This window comes from Ceratosolen solmsi, unplaced genomic scaffold (assembly GCF_000503995.2).
Source record: "Ceratosolen solmsi marchali unplaced genomic scaffold, CerSol_1.0 scaffold28, whole genome shotgun sequence".
NCBI lineage: Eukaryota > Metazoa > Arthropoda > Insecta > Hymenoptera > Agaonidae > Ceratosolen > Ceratosolen solmsi.
The window spans coordinates 4,961,347-4,978,597 of NW_011948429.1; the positions used below are offsets into that span (position 1 = coordinate 4,961,347).

The window sequence follows — 17,251 nt, forward strand, 5'->3', positions numbered from 1 at the left end:
GTGAATAAATTTTTATTAAATTTACAACTCTCGTATATAATGGTAATATAGCATCTATTAAAATTAATAATTACATTAATTGTTTAAAAATGTATTGGATCGAATTGTTCACTAGATTAATAAATACTCCACTTTTATTGAAACTTTTAAAATGTTTGACCAATTTTCACGTTTCAAGTAGATTAAGAGGACATGATAGATTAGAGGATATTTGGCTGAACCGAACATGAACGAACTGATCGTGCTGCTATTTGTCGTAAATGCACTGCAACTACTTGACAAGTATTGGGAGGATATTTGAAGACAAAGTGGATTTAATCATTTCAATGACCTTGGGATGCTGAAAATTTATTCGCTGAGAAATCTCTAGTGATATATTACCCAACGCATTGAGTATTATCGAATTAGCAGAAATAATTTTTGTCAGAGTGATATAACAATAATTTAACTACTCTTCGTATAATTAAGGATAAAATTTATTTAGAATATAATAATTTTTATTCCATTAAAAAGAACTTTGGCAATTATTTGTAAGAAATTTCAACGGATAAATACACTTTTTTCCGAATACATTTAGTGAAAGCTTTAAAGCAATTTACATAGTCGTAGCTGAGTAAATGTTTAAAAGTGAAAACCATTATTTTCCTTTATATAGCTACTTCATGGAGTAGGATAGTTAATCGTTGACATGATAGTTAGTATTGTTTTTCTATCGATATAGAGTATAGAGTGAGTGGTATGAGGATTGGGTAGAGGGGAAGTGAAAATGATGTTGCCGGAGAATCCTCGTTCGATTTGATAGTCAATTCGTCGTGACCCTGGGTGGCAGATAATAATGAAAAATACGATTTCATGTGTTATTGGAGAGCCAAGTTCAGAAGTGAGAGAGTCCCTGTCTTTTCCATTGGCTTAACCCTCCGTGGTGCGCGTGCATTGCATTATCTGCCACGCACGCGTCATGCACATAGTTACGTAAAACAATAACATTCCGCATCGCCATTACTACCGAATGCGCGTGAAAATTATAAACTCTTAAACTCGATGCGCATTAACGTCGAACAGTACTTTAATAATATAAAGTACGTGGATATAATTGGATGATAAGCCGGAGGCGCAGTTTCCGGAAGTGTTAACGGCCTTATCCTTGTTACGCGCGGACATTCGTGCAAGGCTTTTATAATTGACTGTCGAGAAATTCACTTGAGGGTAGGATATACCGTAATCCCCGGTATTTGCCATTAATTCATCGATATAGATAAAAAAAAAAAAAAAAAAAAAAAAAAGGGGAAATTAACATTATTATATTTATTGCCTATTAATTGATAATTAATTTATGATTGTTTGATTAAAATTATGCTGATTAAACGTTCTTAATTCCTCGTCATTTTCACCTATGTCAACATAACGCTCTTCATTAACATTATTATATTTATTGCCTATTAATTGATAATTAATTTATGATTGTTTGATTAAAATTATGCTGATTAAACGTTCTTAATTCCTCGTCATTTTCACCTATGTCAACATAACGCTCTTCGGTTTTGCAAATAAATATTTATCATTATTTCGATATTCATAATGCTAACTATAATTTTATTTATTATATAATTTTTAAATATATGTCTCAACATAATTTAACGATTATCTTATCAAAAACGTTTTCTTGTTATATGCACGTGATCTTTTAACTTTTTCGTTTAAAAATATCCTCAAGTTTTATTAGAATTTAGTATCATCTATGATGATATTTTCGTTTATGCGATTATTTAATATCCTCAAGTTTTATTAGAATTTAGTATCATCTATGATGATAAAAGTTGGTGCTTTCCATTTTTAAAAGTCAAATTTTTCATCCTAGCAATAGAAAATTGTACAGATAAATGAAGAATATATAGAGAAAAAAAATAGAAACTTTAATATGATTATTTGCCAACTACTAAGTTTAAGTTAATATTGCAATCCATTATACAATATCAAGATTTGGTATAAATTTTCATTTTACTTAAAAAAAATTTCATAAATAATTCAATTTTCTGTCTGCTTAAAATTATCGTGCTTTCATGCGATAATTTTTTACGTAAGTGTGAAAACTATTTTATATTTCGTATATTTCTGATAATATACTACTGATATATTCGGTTGCGTACAATACAAATTAAGAATATTTAATCTTCAGTTTCGTAAAGAAATCATAATAAATAATCAACTAGTCTTCAATAATTTAAATTAAACAGAAGTCTTTTTACCGAATCATCACATTTTTCTAAATTTTCTTTAATACAATTTATTAAATTAATAATTATTAATAAATGATTAAAATTAATCATTTTTATTTATGTTTAGATAGTGTATTTTTCTTTAAAACTATTATTTTTAAATATAAAATTGTTTTTTCTTGTTATTATTATTATTATTATTATTATTTTTTTAATTAATTTCCTTATTTCTTAAGGCCAATTGTTAAATAGGGGACTAATTACAGATATACAAATTCTTTATATTTGGTCGTAAACTACATTTAAAATAATTTGTCTTTCAGAACACAAAAACGATTTCTTCTTAGGTTAAAAAACCGTGTGGTTAAAAGTAAATAAGTGCTTTTAACATATTAGATATATATTTTCTAATTGGAGTTACGTTTAGCAGTCAATATAAATTAAATATAATACTAGGTTTAATTCCCGCGAGTGATAACAAAATTGTAAAATGAAATAACACGTTGATCAATTTAATGATAAATGCACCCGGCTCCCCACAAATAATTGTCATTATTTTCATATACGTTCGACTTGAATATTCAGAGACTAAGTATGCCATAATGTGCGAAGGATAGTTTTTAAAATTTCATATTTGCCTGAAACATTGCAAAACCTACCATACTAATTATTCTAAAATGTATAATAATTTTTTCGTGCTTCTTTTACAACGTCAACCTTGTCAAGTCTTCGATCCTAATCCTACTATTATCTCATCATACCTGCACCTGCAAGACAGAATTTTCCAACAAAGATCATCATCCTCTCGCGCAATTTCGAGATTCCCGAGGCGGAATCCTTAGAAGTATATACGGGGCGACGTGTGTAAAATAATACGCGGCCGCATTACTTTCCAGGCACTTTCACTTTTCCATGTCACGACCCCCGGGCATCCTCAATATTCACTACGGCACTGAACTTCTCCACAAATCCATAGTATAGGCCCTTGCCTAAATGCCAATGCACTGAGACTTTTAATCGTCATCGGTTCGTAACTGCGTCACGAAATTCTCGTAATTATAGCAATTGCATCAACGATTCGCCATGCGCTTGCTGATTCGTGACTTTCCGCTGCTTTTCATCGTGTGACCGGAATAGGGAAAGCCATGGAGGCGAGAAATAATAGGAAAGGAGTTAGTTATATTTGGTGTTCCTTAATTAATATAGATAAACTTCTTGGGTGAATGCGTGCTCGATTTGCAGTAGACTCTAAGCCATCCATTCATTTGACATTCTCAATTCAAAGAATAGTGGTACGTAATATATGGGTGGTACGAGTGCTCTCGTACATGCTCTCCTATATAATTTAAATTCCGCGATTACAAAGAATACGTTTTCTTCGTCTTTATTGATTTTAATTAGCTGTTACATCATTATTATTAGGCTAACATATCTAATTGAATTTAATTGAAAGCTATTGGATTTTTCTAATGATTAATCATAATACATACTTCTTATTATTTTACTCAACAGTATGTCGGAATTGATATTTTATGCATTATCGTATCCTAATATAAATAAGAATGTTGCATCCATACCTTTTGTATATTTGAACAAGAAGGCGTGTGTGTTATTTAAAAAAAAAAAAAAGAAAAAAAATACCATGCAATAAATATACCAAAATAATTTTATCAAAATCCAACATTTAATCTTATCTACATTTTGCATTTAATTATACACGTTTATTGTTATTATTATTATTGTTGTTGTTGTTGTTGTTGTTGTTGTTGTTGTTAATGTTGTTAATGTTGTTAATGTTGTTGTTGTTACTGTTGTTAGTGTTGTTGTTGATATCGATGACGTTTTTATTATTATTGTATAATATTATATGTACAAATCTCTATTCCTATAATTGATCAAGTTTATTTAATTAAAATGTCGTTAAAACATTGATTTGAAATTTATTTTTAATTAATATTTCTTGTTCCATAAAATATTACAATTAATAATTGTAGTAAAATATCTTTCTTGTTAATGCACAGGTTTGTTCAGGAAATATAAATCATTAATGATATATAACGTAAGTATTGAAAAATTTTTCAAGTAACGAATACATAAATTTCTTATACAAAGCGCGGCTGCTGCCAACAATATTTTATTGCTTCCAATGCTTTTTGATGAGCGTGTGAAAATTCTATTTTTATTGCATTATTGGTATATGTTTAATACTAGTAATTGGCTTCATTAAAATACAAAATACAAAAAACAAAGAAATACTTTCATTAATATTAGATAAAACATTCGATCAGCTTGTTATAACAATCTATAAAGTATACCACCAATATATATATATATATATATATATAGTTATGTCGTTAATTAGTTATTTATAAGATTTTTTATACATTTAAAAAGGAATTTATTTGAAGTTCTTATAAAATTATAAAATAAGGAATTATAAATTTATACGAATTTAATAACTATCATACTTTTAGCAAATATAATTTTTTTTGCCTAATATGATTACGATATTTCTTATTCCAATATAAAATTATAGTTGTTACATTTAATTATTTTCTCCTAATTGATCATTATCAAATAATAAATGCTACAATTCTACTTAAAGATACAGTTTTTCAATCCCATAAAATTCATAGTGTCTACCTTGCAATTAAAAAATAATATATTGCCCATCCTTATTCACTTTTAATAAATAGAATTTTACTTTACTATTTATATAAAAGACAATTTAAAAGGATTATTTACATATAGGAATACACATATAAAGACCTTGAAATTAAGGCAAGCGGTTTAACTTGAGACAGTCGATTACCTTGCACAATTCTTTTTAGGTAAATAATCGAATAAGAGAAGGATAGTAGTAGTACCGAAGGATGTAAGACTTCGTAAGGGAGAAAATGTTGCTATGTGGGAACGAGATGCAAATCGTAAAACAAAGCTGAGTCTTTTAATTAAACAATATTGTGACTATTTTTTTTTTTTTTTTTTATATACTTTCATGCTTAAATTAACGTGCATTCTTTTATCCAAATTTTGAGCAGCATTTTTTATTTAACGGACTGCATAGTATTATTAGTTTTATTTCTATCTTTGTCAAAAGACTTTCAATCTAATAAAAAATAAAGGAAATAAAAATCAATCTATGCAAGAATTTAAGAAGTTAATTCGTCCTTTCACGAAGAAATATTTATTAGATTTTTTTAACGTAATTTTGAGTCCTACAAACCTTGCTGAATCTATTTCTAAAAAAATTCCATAAGTAAATTAATAACTATGATTATAAAATTGGCCATCTGGAGATATAAATAAATTGAATAGAAATTTAAGAAACTCTGTTTCATTGTATTGATTAGCTATCAATTACTTTATTCAGGATTTGAATTTATAATTTTTTTTTTATAAAATATTTTAAAAAATAAATGAATTTGTTTCCATACGACTCTGAAAACATAATGTATTTTTGTAAGTTTATATAATTTTTATTTTTAACGATATATTCATTATGATATACCCAAACTATAAAAGAAAATTAGCATAAAGTCGCTATATCAGAAAAAGTATGGTTCACTTTATGCAATCCTTTCTTTTGTGCACAGCAATTTTCTCAAACTTTAAAATTATCAATAAGTATAATTATGATTATTTCATAGTTAAATATTAATAAATATCTATGTGTGTCACTTAATAAATTGAATAATTTTAATGTATCAAGAAATACGATGGAGATTAGATTTAAAAGGTAATGAATACAATCGTCTCATGATTGTGTAAAGTTTATTTTATAATGTAGTTTGAACATTTATTTATCAACTCACTCGACTCAATAGGATTAAATTAAAAAAACTTTGTGAACAATATGTTGAAAATATTTAAATTCTAATGTGAATATAATTCGTAGAAAATATTTAGAAACATTGTTTATAAACTGTTTACAAAAGAAAGTCTTTAGTAATATTTGAACATCGTTTTGTATGTGATACAGTATTTTTAAATTTACATTCTCAATTTGAAATAATCATGATTTCAGAAGAAAAAAAGAACATAAATATATCGTTCTTGATTAACATATTTATGGCCCTCAATTTATCATATATATTAAACATACGTATATGGTAGTGGTACGTTAGTAACTGAATATCTCATACGTCATCTGTTCCAAGAAAAAAAAAACAGATGAAATTTGCCGTTCGTAAGAAACGCGTTGATAATACGACAAAAAAAAAAAAAAAAAAAAAAAAAAAAAAAAAAAAAAAAAAAAAAACAGAAATTCAAATAATTTTTAAATTTTGTATAAGTGTAAGCATTTATCGAGTACGTTATATAAGAAATTTTACAAATTATCCATTCCATTCTAGATATCTTTCTATCCGAAATATTTATCCTCTTTTACAGATTACAATTATAAACAACAATGAGAATAATGTATTATCTTGCGGCATCTGCATGATTATCTTCACGCATAAAAGTTCAAACGTACTTTTCATTACAATATTCTTTCAAGAACATTTGGTGAAATAATGCATTGTTTGTATAATTTTGATTTCCATGTTTGATAAGAAAAAGGAATAGAATGAAACCGTAAGTCGAGGAATGCTGAGCTTAAATTGCACACATAACCGCAAGTCATAAACTACTCTCATAACGTACTGGCATTATATCGATATATATAGTAGAAAATTTTTATGAACAAAAATATTTTCGAAAACAGATTATGCAATGTCAGGGAGCACAAAATTCATAGAATAAAGTCTATTAAAAAAATCTTAAAGCTAATATAAACATAAGTTTATACATTCGATAAAAAATATTGGCATTATATTTCAAAATAAGTACGTCGATCAATCAACCGTAAATTTACGAGAATAGCAAAAATATTGTTCCTTATCAGTTTATGAGTTAAGAGTTCCTTATCAGCAATGCTCGTGTGATGCTGTCACTAATTGGCCTTCGGACTTTTTCAAAAAATAATTTTCACCATTCTCCTGCGTACGATGGTTCAATTTGAATATCATTATCAATAAGAACATATAAAGCCAGCCCATCATTTATTATCAATTCTAATGTTAATTATAATGATATTATAGTCATCACAATAATAAACCTACGACGCACTATATAAATTGTTATATTTTTTAAATGTTGGTAATTGAATGTCGCTAAGTGCAATTAGATGTAATTGTACGTATCTGTTTGGATAACCGAATGCATTGACTATTATGAGGAAGAGCTTAGCCCTTTAATGTCTGAAACTAACGTTCAATGAACATTGAAATGTTCTCGATGTTCTCGCACCGAGCATTTATTTCACGAAATAGCAATTACTTGGCAACCGACTGAAATAGCGATCGAATCGAGCTAATGTAACGAGGAGTCAAGTGAAAAGTTCCCATTGACAAAATTATTAAAAGTCAAAAAACCACGGCACCTCCAACATTGGTGCTCCAACAATTTTCTATTTACCTTTTTAAAAATGGCATTGCGCAACGAGCGTAAATGTTACCACTTCACTTCACCCGACATCCCCCCCCCCCCCCGTACTCCAATGCGTCTGTCCTTATTCTGCGTCTGTTGCCGCTGCTGCCACTTCTGCCAGTGAGTCAGCGTGGGACTTGGCTTCGTTCGGCCTTTGCATTGGTATCCCGACAATTTCTAAAACGATATGATTTGACGTCGACACCGACGGTAGCCAGCCAACGCAAAAAATGAGTCGCCGTGAGGAGGAAAAGTTTCGCGGACGTAGCTCCGACGACGGACCGGCACGCGAATTCTCAAAGGCTGTGGCGCGCTGCACCGGCCTCGCGCACAATGAAGGCGAGGCGCTCGAGAGCCGCCAGGATTGCGCTCGAGGTGGCAGTCGAGGTGGTGGTCGGGCCCATGGGCGGACCCCCAGTCAGCCGCTCCCGATGCCGAGCTATATAAGTCGTGGGTCGTGCGGCTTGAGACGATCTTTATAAACACAATCGCCACCGCTTCTTCTCTCCTCCGCACTAAGCACAAAAGACGACATCACTGCGACAATGCGTCAACTAGTGAGTCCCCATAGACATCATATCGTAACATTTATCATCTTTTAAGAGTCGTGAGAGCGATTGATTGCCGAACGCGCGCGAGCTTCTTCATCCCGCGACATTTAACCGATCGGACGTGCCTCTTGCGATCACTGCTGTTGAAGTTGCTGTTGCTGCTATTGCTGCTGCTGCTGCTGCTGCTGCTGCTGCTGCTGCTGCTGGAAGCTTGGCTTTGCAGAGCAAAAGAGCAACACATCCGAGAGTGCGAGAAACAAAATTAGCTCCCAACAGGAAGAGCGAGTGAGAGAGAGAGAGAGAGAGAGAGAGAGAGAGAGAGAGAGATTACCGAATTTGTCGTGTTTGTTTATAAAATCAGAGATTTCGTGTGCTCAGTTCAAGTGTTACGTGCCAAGTTTCTTTTTATTTCTCTTCATGAATTTAACATATTTAGCCATAGTTTTAATAGTTTACAATCTTACCTCTCATCGATTTATTCCTTAAGAATAACGAATTTACAAATTAGCATTAAACAAATAGCGTTCCGCGTTCTAACATTAAAATAAATAACGCGCGTTTCCCTTAACTAGACACAATCAGAATTGCCCGATAACAGGCAGGATAAATTTCTTTTTCCGTTTTCAAATAAACTAAAAATCATACGCACACGTGCGCGCGCACACGCGCACGCACACATATTTCATTCGCTTCTATACGGGTTTTTCCCCAACATTTTCTCATGCATTTGCTAAAAGCATATTTTTATTTATATAAAGCCAATGGTAAATGAAAATCTATAACCTTTTTTTTTTTAATCTGAAGTTCACAACTTAAACCAACCTAATTTACTAACTTCGTTATGTACTAATTTGGCTTAATAATTATATGATTTCATAGCTAAACAATAAGTTTGCATGTAAAAATACTGACGTGATTTTCTACAATTGCACATAATCGTTTAGAATACAATTTAGTATTATTATTATTACTATTATTATTATTATTATTATTATTATTATTATTATTATTATTATTATTGTCAAGCATATATTTTATTGCAGATTTAAAATGTATTTTAAATAAAATCAATTGACTAATTAGTCAATTAAAATAACGCTTTAACACAATAAATGACCAATAGATTTAAAAATTACTTGATAAGCACAGTACTTGTGCTTAGACTTGTAAGAATCGTTAAGAAAAAATTCTACCAAATTGAAATTTTATATCAATTAAAATCAATATTATTAACTCTCTACTTAAAATAGAAAATTATTTATTATATGTAATATTAATAATAATTTTAATCTAACGCGAAATACTTTTAACTAATGCATATATGATATGATTTCTTTGACTTGGTGGAACTAAATAATTAGTAATTATGGAATAACGTGTTTCAATAATAATATAATATAAAGTCATTAATTCGTATGGATTATTAAAAATAAATTGCACGAATAAATAAAATGTAGATTAAATTTTGTCAACACAAGCATACATCTAAATATAATTGGGCTCAACAATTTTGAAATTTTTATTTATTTTCATTAGTTAATTATAATTATAATTATAATTACCCTATACTCAAGAGTTATGTTCGAAAGTAAAATATATAGCGGATTATTATCAATGCAAATGTAAATTAAATGATATTAATGGTACAAAGTTTCAATGAAATATTTTATTTCATTCGATTAATTTTATTCAGAATCTTATTAATCTATTCAACTATTTAACATACAGGCAATGCCAACAATTTGATTTAAAATATGCATTTCTCATCGAACACATATTAACTTAATGACTGGATGTTTATTAATTTTTAACGAAAATAGCAAATATTTCTCAATTTATTTTAATAAATGAAATTTTGCAATTAATTTAGCAGAAAATCATGTGCATTGTCAGATAATGTATAATAATTATTGTTTATCAAAGATATATTGTAAAAGTAATGGCATCGTTCATCTTCATTCGATTAATAATTATTTGGAAAATATTGAAAACTCTCGTTTATATTACCATCAACTTTTATTCCTCCGTGTTACAATTGTGCCGATTTTTCTGTCATTTATGCGAGAATGTTCCGGTTTCGTTATGTTAAATTGTAGAAATTATTAAACTTGGCCGTATTAACTTTTAAAGAATATTTTGCATTTAAAATAAATTCAAGCGGATTTGTTTACATCTCAATTGAATAAAATCATATGCAATATTAATAAACAGAAATTACAGAGGCCATAGTATAACCAGCTTTACAATTTAAAAGAAATTTTTAGTTAATTCGCTTAAAACTGTCTGTCTTTCAATGCTTTAGACTATTTTATTACATCGAATGTGTCATATTGTAATAAAGTCTTACAATACTATAACACCCACATTTTTTTTATCGAATGCCATCACTCTTATATCTCAATGTTTAATTTTATTAATTGCCGTCTAATAGCGCTAAAAAGGAAACAAAACAAACAAAACAAACAGAACCAAAAAAAAAAAAAAAAAAACTGTTGTTCTATTTACTTAATTGACACACTTAATTACACAAACTTGTGGTCGCGGCACAACGAATCCAATCAGACGATCGAAGAATTACGGCTGGCATATCAAATGTTTTTATATTAAATATTTTCAATAGCAAATAAGACGTCGTCGGAAGCGATTAGCTCTAATGTGCTGGCACACCTGACACTCGCCAATAACTCTCTTGACGCGGCTTGAACCGATGAACTTGCGAAAGCTCGCCGCCGCTCCGCTCCTTCGCAGCCTCGATCTCATCGTTTATTCAACATTCACAATTCCATCGGTAATAATAATCTAATAATAATCTTCCGCTTTGCCTTTCAGATCTATTTGGCTACTTGGCTGTGCCTCGAAGCGGTGCTCGGCCAATATGCCCAGCAGACGACGCCAGTCCCGATTTTGAAACAGATAAACAGGTGAGAGTTGGGCGCGTAATGCAGCGTTGTGCGTCGTTGCGCTGCCCAGGTAATTCGACTATTGTTGTGCAGCGTGTGCAGCACAATGGGCCAAATTGCACGGCCGAGTTTATTGGCGATATTTGTCGCTGAAGAAAGCTTTCTTTCCTACTTTTTGCCCGCTCGTTAAAGCTGCCCGTTACGCAACGCCATTGTATAATCCTTATTAGAAGCAATGTTTTACGAGTATTTGAGAAATTGGTTGGTACTTGCTTTCGATATTTATGCAATTATGTTCACTCGTATAATTGACAACGGGATGCTTATTTATCATAGATGAATTCCTGGATGAGATGGCATATTTTGTACGTTCATATCCGGTTTATTAACCTCTCAAGTTATTGATTATGATAATTCATTAGCATATACAATAAAATTCGATTTATCTATAATTTTTTTACATACGCTCGCACATAAATATATTGCATTCTTTTTATTATTAATATTCCTTGTAAGTCAATTTAAGGCTTTTATTTTAAAGCTTCATCAACAAATTCCTTAAATCTTACGAAAAAAATATTCCGTACCTCCTACTATTTATTGTTTTCTAAACTTAGTCTGAGTTTTACTCAATATCTTAATTCGAATCAATGACGATTTTGTTAATTTATTTATTAATTTATTCAACAACAAAAAAGACCTACTGCATACGTAATAAAACAAATTTCGCTTTAATTTTACTTATTCAAATTTTACATTATAATTCCGAATTTTATCAAGAATTTTGAAGCAATTTATTTAACAACATACACAACAATCGTAGATATTATCAAGCACGCCAAAGAAAAATATATATATATATATATATATATATATATATATATGCATTCTTGATATTTCTTGCATAATAGCATAGGGAAAATATTTATAATCGACTAACGTATACCAGTTTTCGTAATTATATTGGCAGTCAAAAGTCAATGATCAATACATTAACGACAATATCCCAACTTTGTTCCGAACGTAACCTTACACGACACATACAATTTATCATCTTACGCACTAAACGATGATCGATAGATCGGTATCGACAGTCAACCGTGCAAGTCAACAGACCACTGCCACACATCACACCATTGCCTTCCCATTTTTTACGCTAAATCCATTCCAATTTGTTAAAATGACCGCACCGACTTGAGAACTCAAGCTCCCACGCTTGTCCATTAGCCCTTAAGACATACGATGATAATACTAACACGAGGTTACACGGGCACTGCGTACAGGTACAACGAGGACGGCAGCTACAGCTACGGGTACGAGGGCGCGGACGGTACTTACAAGATCGAATCCAAGTACCCAAGCGGTGAGGTATATGGCAAGTACGGCTTCCTCGACGACACGGGCAGTCTTCGCGAGGTCGAGTACGGAGCGTCCAAGCGAGGTTTCGAGCCCACGGGCACTGACATCAACGTTCCGCCCCCGACCATCCTCGGCAACAGCCTCCCCGACGGCAAGACCGAGCCTGACGATGACGGCCAGTACCGCGAAGATCCCTCCGTCTACTACACCGATCCCAAGTACACCAATGGCGAACGCTACGAGGCCGTGTCCAGGATCTATCCCCTACAGACTCAACGATCGGACTACAAGCCCATGCCCAGGTAACACCCCATCATCTTCCATTTAATATCTCCAGTCGTTTCAATTTCATTTAACAATGTAGTATTTAAAATCAGAGCCTCAAGTACTCTTGAGCGTGAATTGGAGAATTTTTACTATCAGTCGGTCCGATTATTTCCGATGTCTCATAGCACATGTCACAACATCAATAACTGCGCACATTATTTTATGATGATTCTTAGATGAAATAGAATCGAATGAAAGAAAAGCTAATAAAGTGCATTTTTCCATTTTATTTGAAAAATTTCTCATAAAGTTTTATATTAGCAAATTCAATGATAAAGCATACTTTATAATAAAAGGAAATATAGGAACTCCATAGGCATTAACTATTCGTGAAATTATTCATAGCGTCATTGGCCAACGTATATTTATTATTCATGTCGTTAATGTAATCTTATCGGTGGTATTGAAACAGCTTACAAGGTATTTTATTTTGATTTTATACTCGATTGCTACCGTGATTATTGATAATAAAAAACAATTTTTTTTTTTTTTTTTTTTTTTTTTTTTTTTTTTTTTTTTTACATATAAGGGATTAAAATTATTTACAAACAACCGCGATTCTTTCTCTATTGGCAATAATTTCATTTAACAATTAATTTTCATTTAATAAGGCAATTATTAGGCAGTAAATTGTACTCTTTGATCGTTTTTAAAGGAGTGTGTGTAGAATATTACATCGAATAACTTGGAATTGAATTACATAAATTATGAGTTACAAAATATCCTATGGTTTCCAGGATTATTATATAAATATATATATTTTAATGAATTTATTTGAAAGTATTATAAAAAAAAAACGGTACACAATGTAAATGCATTTATATAATTCTTTGTACAAATGAAATAATATCTTCAAGGGATTTAATACAAAAATAGATTACAAGATTTTCAAACAAAATTGTACTTTATTGTGAAATTTATTAGATCGGCTTGTATTATAATTTCATTTTCATATGTGATTGATAAAATATGAAATTAGGGTTAGCATTTATTTATCGGTAAATTACCGAGTACAAAATCAGTAGTGCGAAAACTATGATTATACGTGTTACGCGACTTTAAAGTTGCTTGCTTTTTTACGCACTTCGATATTTGAGAAAAAAAGAAAAAAAAAATAATAAATAAATAAATAAATAAATAAAATAAAATAAAATTGTTGCCCCTCATTATTTACGACTTTTCGTTAATTTCGAAAATGTGTTGGAAGTTATTCTTCAATATTATCATAAATTGCATACGATAAAGATACGAAAGAAAATTATTCTTCATAGAAACAATAAATTTATATAACATTGTAAATTATTGCTTAGCTTTTTGATTTTTTTTTCTTCTTTTTTTTTGTTCTTTTTTTTTTCTTTTCTTTTTTCTTTTCTTTTTTTTTTTTTTTTTTTTTCTTTTTTCTTTTCTGTCGAAAGATAAAACAAACACACATTTGTAATTTTACATGAGCTACCCGATGGATATTCATAGTTAAAATATACGGTTACCATAATAAATATTGTGCAGTTTTTGTCGATGATTTGCAAGTGATTCGTAAAGAATGAGATTTTTGTTGTTGTCAGGCCTGTGTATGGGAATCGCAACGTGATTATGAAATTTGAAAAAGACATTTACTTCAATTTTTATATAGCCGTATAGTTTCCAAACGTTTACTCTCAATGGTAAAACATCATTTTGCTTTAATGCCCGCTCGTTTGTACATCGTACATCCTCATTAATGATATGTATGCAATTAAATACACATATACATACACAACAGCCGAGACAATTTATTTACAGAATCGAAAACTCGATAAAAATCTAATGTACAGTAGCAGGTGAGTCGAGCGACTTAGGTGCATTGACTTACTGTTATAGGAATTATATAATATCGGACTATGCATTAAAAGTGAATAAAGTAAACCTTTCATTATATAATTAACCGGACTTTATCGCAAAGCACGCGTGCAATGAGTATACCAGAGTCAATAGATTATGGCTGTAAATATAGCTATAAATAAATCTCGTCTATGAAAATAAATCATAATGAAGGTAAAAGCGGAGCTATTATTCGGTCGGCAAATTTATCCGGGCAAATTGAACTTCTTGACGAGACTGTACGTCGGCGTAAGCCGGGCTCGAACGAGCCGAATGTCAAAATAGGTAATGGTGTTTGTGCGCGTCCGAGTGAACTCCGTGGGAATCCATTCGATTAAATGCGAGGGTTATTCGTTTCGCTTCTTGGATTCGCGAGTTGTGCGAGCGATAGGTAAATTCGCTTTGGCTAGTGTAACGTCAGTTGCGTCGTGTGCCGCATGAATCGCAGATAACGTGCTTCGAAATGTAGAAACCTTGCTTATAGTGCTTTACTTTCTCATCTGTTTTCCCATACTCATTTTGCAAAGCGCGCTTCGATCTACCCGTCGAAAATTGTTAATCTTGGATTGATTCCCAGTAGTCTCTAAGCTGAAAAACATCGATAGAGTAAATACCTGCCCTTTGCTGCTTCGACTGTCTATTTATTTAGACGTCAAGCGCTTGTACACGCACCAAGGATCTAATATTTTGCGAAACCAACGATCGGCGGATTAAATTTTCTTTGAAAATTATATAATATTGTCCGGTCCGTTAAATATAATTCTCTATTATGGTAGCATGAAAGTTCACTTTAAAAATCCCAGAGTGTATTGTGTTGCGGTAATATGGTAATTGATACATAGTAGCTTTACATTACAATAACCCATTGCGAGTCTCAGTTAATTACAGCAAGACTGTGGCAATAATTAATGTGAAAAATTTGTCTGTATTTAAGAGTCGACAATCCTGCCTATTTGTGCATCAATGCTAAATTCAAAAGTTAAAAATTTCGAATACAAGTTACATGCAATAATAATTTAATGAAAAGATGCATATCTATGCTTTCCAAATTCTTATTATTTTGTCTGTATTGTGTAAAAGTTACAAAGTAACGAGTTAATGTTACAACGTGTAAGTCTAAAATTTCATTAGACACACACACACGCGCACGCGCACGCGCACACGCACACGCACACGCACATATAAAAAGTGCACATTTAAAAATAATATTATTTTTAAAGATAAATATTATTCTCCAATTCGCCATTTGTAAATAATAAATAGAAACACTATTTATAATAATATTGGATTGTTTAAGTCGACATTTGAATTTCAAGCACGAAAATAAAACATAAGCAAGAGCATTTACCAAAGTAGAGAAATTGATATGACGAAAAGTCAAATGTTAACGTTGATTATAAATTGCAATTTCGATTAATTGTAAACTTGAAATTATCATAATTTAAAAAATTTGACAATAAATCAACTATTAATTCGCCAACCTTATCTCCAATATACAAACTTACATATGATATATAACGTGAAAAGAGCGATAATACATAAGTACGAGATGAGTAATCTGAGTAAGAAAAGCCTTTGAATTTTTCAACCGTTAAAATATTGGGCTTGACTCGATAGCGATAACAAGGGCCTTGACAGTGGCATGTAAAAACCAATGACCGAGACTTGATCGATCGATCTTATATCGTTGCAGCAAACCCCTGATGCCGCATTACCATAGATTAGCAGCAGTGCGACAGGATCAACTCAACGAGTACCCAGAGTACCAGCCCCAGTACAGAACGCAATATCAGTATCGACCAGTAGCGCTCCAGGTCGCGCAGCTTCAACCGCGGTACAAGCCGATACCATACCGATACACTGGCACTGCACCACCGGGCGTTGTCTCCTACAGCGTCAACTACAGTCGATGAAAAAGCTTATAGTTTGCATTTCTTTATCTCTAGTGGCTCGACTTCTTTCTTTGTACATAGATTGTTTTGCTTATTTATGCGCCACCGTGAATGTACGTGGCCTACGCTTTCCTCCCTAGCGTCAATTAAAATATTTTGTATTCATGTTGTTCCGAAGCCGGATAATGCGTTTGTAGTAGCGGAGCAACATCATATTATACGCACGTTTATAAGAGATATTGGTATTACGATTGTTGAATGAGAATTGTGAAATTATATTTCTTCTTCATAATTTATTTATTTGTCAGTGCTGCCAAGGAGTGAAAATATTTTTAAGTTATGGACATTCGATTTCCAAAGCCTGAAGGAAAGCTTATTAAACCATATTTAATTAACCATACATTGCGTGTTGTAATAAATTTATTATATACACACATATACATACATATATATATATATATATATATATATATATATATATATATATATATATATATATATATATATATATATATATATATATATATATATATATATATATATATATATATATATATATATATATATATATATATATATATATGTAATATATGTGTGTGTGTGTGTGTGTGTGTGCGCGCGCGCGCGTATGAGTTTAACCTTACATTTAAATTAAATTACACAAATGGAAAAATTTG

The 17,251-nt window shown here is 31.0% G+C and overlaps 1 protein-coding gene across 1 annotated transcript in view; it reads left to right on the forward strand.

Annotated features, from left to right (window-relative positions):
• CPR27 (cuticular protein 27) overlaps positions 1-16,699 on the forward strand; it is a 98,608-nt gene extending 81,909 nt beyond the window's left edge. The window contains exons 2-4 of the mRNA XM_011501690.1: positions 11,069-11,160; positions 12,423-12,803; positions 16,376-16,699. Of these exons, the coding sequence (XP_011499992.1) occupies positions 11,069-11,160; positions 12,423-12,803; positions 16,376-16,595 (693 nt within the window). The 3' untranslated portion in view covers positions 16,596-16,699. The remainder of the gene's footprint in view (positions 1-11,068; positions 11,161-12,422; positions 12,804-16,375) is intronic.
• The last annotated feature ends 552 nt before the right edge of the window (positions 16,700-17,251 follow it).